Source organism: Mobula hypostoma, chromosome 24 (genome assembly GCF_963921235.1).
Source record: "Mobula hypostoma chromosome 24, sMobHyp1.1, whole genome shotgun sequence".
NCBI classification, from domain to species: Eukaryota; Metazoa; Chordata; class Chondrichthyes; order Myliobatiformes; family Myliobatidae; genus Mobula; species Mobula hypostoma.
The window spans coordinates 49,831,253-49,836,361 of NC_086120.1; the positions used below are offsets into that span (position 1 = coordinate 49,831,253).

The 5,109-nt window shown below is 47.0% G+C and overlaps 1 protein-coding gene across 1 annotated transcript; it reads left to right on the forward strand.

Annotated features, from left to right (window-relative positions):
- Positions 1–343: 343 nt before the first annotated feature.
- LOC134337400 (actin-3-like) lies at positions 344–1,567 on the forward strand. Its single transcript, XM_063032368.1, has one exon. It carries the CDS (start codon positions 344–346, stop codon positions 1,565–1,567), a length of 1,224 nt encoding a protein of 407 aa, XP_062888438.1.
- The last annotated feature ends 3,542 nt before the right edge of the window (positions 1,568–5,109 follow it).

The window sequence follows — 5,109 nt, forward strand, 5'->3', positions numbered from 1 at the left end:
CCAGAGGAAGTAGTTGAGACATTATCAACATTAAAAAAGGTATTTGGACAGACATAGGCAAATGGGACTAGCTTAGCCAGGAACCTTGGTTGGCATGGGCCGGTTGGGCCGGTTGGGCCGAAGGGTCTGTTTCCATACCGCATTACTATATGAAAAATGACCATGAATGTCTGAACTGCAAGTTGCATCTCAGAAGCGTCACAATCGGCGTGACTGTGATGCGCACTGGTACAGCGGGGGGGGGGGGGTTAACGCATTTAATCTCCTGGGTTTTAACAAATTGACACCCAAGGCTTTGAAAACAAGGCACCCCTGCCTCGTCTCTTGGAGGAAGACTGCGGAAATGTTACCGAAGATTCAGCGGCCGTCGTCCGACACCGCAGACAAAACGAAGGAATCCAGACCGCCCTCATGTCCCGGTTCAGTCAAGGACACCAAGCAGGAGGCCGGCACGCAGCCCAAAGTGGAAATCAGGAAGACGGGGGCACTGGTGGTTGATGTGGGCTCCAGCATATGCAAGGTGGGGTTCGCTGGCGACCTTTTGCCCCAGTCCCTGCTGGAGTCGGTGGTCGGCTACCCGACGGGGAAAACTAAATTGGATGAAATCGCCTTTGGAAAACCGGTCTTCGCCGCGCCCAACCACAAACTGGTCGAGCCAACACGGCATGGCATCATCGTAGACTGGGTAGCGGCCGAAGATCTCCTCGGGTACGCATTTTACACGGACCTAAAGGTTTCCCCCGAGGAACACGCTGTTCTCATCTCGGACCCCCCTCTCAGCCCCACCACAAACAGGGAGAAGATCGCAGAATTTCTCTTCGAGAGGTTCAATGTCCCCGCCATGCACATCGCTTACCAGTCGGTGCTGGCCGTGTATTCGTACGGGAAGACAACCGGGCTGGTGGTGGATTCTGGACACGGAGTGACCCACGCGGTTCCCGTTGACGACGGGTACAACTTGCCGGCTGCAATCTCTCGCGTGGATCTGGGTGGTCACGACCTCACCACTTACCTGATGGACCTGCTAGCGGAGGCGGGCAACGCATTTCAGGAGAACAGCAGGTACATCATGGAAGATATCAAACAGAAGTGTTGCTACGTAGTCGTAGATCAGGAGAAGGAGGCCCAATTTCCTGACCAGGAGTACCTGGTGGATTATGAGCTTCCCGACGGCCACGTCATTACCATTGGAAAAGAGCGAAGGAAGTGCCCAGAGGCGCTCTTCAAGCCTTCGCTTATGGGATCTGACGAAGTGGGAATCCACCTCATGACCGTCAACAGCCTGAATAGGCTCGAGCCCCAGGTCCAGCGGCTCATGTACGACAATGTGCTATTGAGTGGGGGGTCAACCATGTTTGAGGGGTTCTATTCCAGGTTCTGCCGGGAAATGCTCGCTCTGGCACCCAAAGACGCCAAAGCCAACATCCACGCTATCCCAGAGAGGAAATTCGCCGTCTGGATTGGTGGCTCCATCCTGGCCTCTCTCCACGCCTTCCAGTCGTTGTGGATTCGCCGAGAAGACTATCAAGAACAAGGTCCACACATTGTGTATCAGAGGTGCTACTGAGCCTGAATTTAATCTGCTCTCGGGTAGTGAGACTTAAGAAGGTGGTATTGGGTCATTAAATAAATAAAACCACAAAAAGGTAGAGTTGAGATTTTAAAAAATGTCAGGAAAGGCAATAAATAGCATTACAACTGTTACTCAGTGCTTTTCTTTGGATCACAATTGGGTTCAATTCCCACTACTGTCTGAAAGGAATTTGCTCGTTCTCCTTGTTATCGTGTGCGTTTCCTCCAGGTGCTTCAGTTCTCACCCACGTTCCAAAGACGTACAGATTAAGGTTAACACGCACAAAATGCTGGAGGAACTCAGTAGGTCAGGCAGCATTTACGGAAATGAACATACAGTGGACGTTTCTGGCAGAAACCCTTCATCAGGACTGGAAAAGAAGGAGAAGACGTCAGAATAAGAAGGTGGGGAGAGAGGAAGGAGGACAAGCTAGTAGGTGATAGGTGTAGCCCGAAAGATTGGGGTGGGGGGGAAGGAAGGGGTGAAGTAAGAAGCAATGAGGTGATAGGTGGCAAAGGTAATGGGCTGGAGAAGGAATCTGACAGGAGAGGAGAGTGGACCATGGGAGAAAGGGATGGGGGAGGTGTGCCAGAAGGAGGTGATAGGCAGGTGAGGAGAAAAGGTGGGGGGAGGGGTCAGAGTGGGGGGGTGGGAAATACCAGAAGTTAGAGAAATTACAGTTGGAAGTTCTCTAAATGGAATATAAGGTTAGTATGTTGTGGGCATGCTATGTTGGTGCTGGAAGCACGGCAGCCCTTGTAAGCTGCCTGGAGAACATCCAGGCACAGTTCACAGTATGTTTTGATGTGACAAATAAAGCTAATCTTTATCGTATCACATTGATACGGTGATTGAAAAGTTATACAATACATAGTTGCTGAGCAAGTACTGGAAATTCAAAGTTCAAAGGAAATTGACTGTCACCTGTCTCTATATGCATACAGCCCTGAGATTCATTTTCTTTCACACATTCACAGTAAGTACAAAGAAACACAATAGAATCAATGAAAAACTATATAAAAGACGGACAAACAACCAGTTTGCAAAAGACAACAAACTGTGCAAATACAAGAAGAAAGTAACACAATAATGGTAATAATAAATGTCAAGAACATGAAATGAAAAGTCCTTGAAAGTGAGCTCATTGTGGGAATAGTTCAGTGTTGGGGTGAGTGAAGTTATCCCCTCTGGTTCTAGAGCCTGATGACTGAGGGGTAATAACTGTTCCTGAACCTGTGGGTGTGGGTCCAGAGGCTCCTGTACCTCCTTTCAACACTGAGAAGACAGCATGGTCTGGATGGTGGGATTATGCCAGTTTTACAGGATTACACACAATGGGCCAAATGGCCTCCTCAGTGTTGTACCGTTCTGTTATTCTAAGACAGCACAAACAAGCTGTGCTTTGCCCGAACTGGATGCTATTCCAAGGCCAGGCAGGAATGGAAATTTACAACTGGTGTTGGCTACAAACAGGCCTCTGAACCTCTTTGTCTTTGCTCTTTCCATCTTCACCCAGATTAAGGGCATACACTCAGCCTCGTCTGCAGCTTCTCACTCCTCCCCAGTCCATTGACAAACCATACATAATGATAAACACATGCTGGAATTCAGAACAGTGAGAAGGGATCTTAGAACATATAAGGTAGAGCTCACTTAGAACTGTACAGAACAGTACAGGCCTTTCAGCCCACGCTATTGTGCCAACCTTTTAATCTTCTGCAAGATCCTAGAACAAAGGAATCTACAGCATATTACAGGCCCTTCAGACCACAATGTTGTGCTGACCAAATAACCTACTCTAGAAACTGTCTAGAATTACCGTACCGCATAGCCCTCTATTTTTCAAGGCTCCATGTACCTATCTAAGAGTCTCTTTAAAAAACCCTATCGAATCTGCCTCCACCATCGCTGCCAGCAGTGCATTCCATGCACCTACCACTCTCCGTGTGAAAAACATACCCCTGACATCCCCCCTAAACCTACTTCCAAGTACCTTAAAACTATACCCCCTCATGTTAGCCTTTTCAGCCCTTGGAAAAAGCCTCTGGCTATCTACACGATCAATGCCTGTCATCATTTTATACACCTTTATCAAGACACCTCTGATCCTCTGTCGCTCCAAGGAAAAAGGCCGAGTTCACTCAACCTATTCTCATAAGGCACACTCTCCAATCCAGGCAACATCCTTGTAAATTTCCTCTGCACTCTTTCTATAGTATTCACATCCTTCCAGAACTGAGAACAGTACTCCAAATGGGGTCTGACCAAGGTCTTATATAGCTGTAACATTATCTCAGGGCTCTTGGACTCAATCCCATGGTTGATGAATACAAACACGCAGTACACCTCCTTAACAACACAACCTGCGTAGCAGCTTTGAGTGTCCTATGGACATGGACCCCAAGATCCCCCTGATCCTCCACATCGCCAAGAATCTTACTATTAATACTATATCTTGTCTTCAGATTTGGCCTATCAAAATGAAGCATTTCACATTTATCTGGGTTGAACTCCATCTGCCGCTTCTCAGCCCAGTTCTGCATCCTATCGATGTCTTACTGTAAACTCTGACAACCCTCTGGACTATCCACAGCACCTCCAACCTTTGGTTCATCAGCAAACTTACTAAACCATCCTTCTATTTCTTCATCCAGGTCAGTCATAAATATCACAAAGAGGAGGGAGTCCCAAAACAGATCCCTGCAGACCACTACTGGTCACAACCTCCATGCAGAATACAAACCCACTACAACCACCCTTAGCCTTCTGTAGGCAAGCCAATTCTGGATCCACGAACCCAAGTCTCCTTAGATCCCATGCCTCCTTACTTTCTGAATAAGCCTTGCATGAGGAAGGAACCTTATCAAATGCCTTACTGAAATCCATATACACTACATCCACTGCTCTACCTTCATCAGTGTGTTTTGTTACATCCTCAAAGAATTCAAACAGGCTTGCAAGGCACGACCTCCCTTTGACAAAGCCACTCTGACTATCCCTAATCAGATTATGTCTCTCTAAATGCTCATAAGTCCTGCCTGTCAAGATCTTTAACAGCTTACCCACCACTGAATCTAATCCTTCTCTTCTACATAGGCCTCCATTTATGTGCCTATCTAAGAGTCTATTAAACACCCCTAATCTATCTGTTTCTAACACCAACTCTGGCAGCACATTTCACATACCCACCACTCTCTGTGTAAAAGAACTATCCCTGACATCCCCCTTATACTTTCCTTCAAATAACCTTAAAATTATGCAGTTTCATATTAGCCATTGCAGCCCTGGGAAAAAGTCTCTGTTTGTCACTCTATCTATGCCTCTTACCTTGTACACTGCAGTCCAGTTACCTCTCATCCTCCACTCCAAAGAGAAAAGCTCTCGCTCACTCAATTTATTCTCATAAAACGTGCTCTCCAATCAAGATAACATCCTTGTAAACATGAGATACTAGAAATCCAGAGTAACACGCACACACACACACACACACACAATACCTGGAGGAATTCAGTAGGTCATACACCATCTATGAAGTG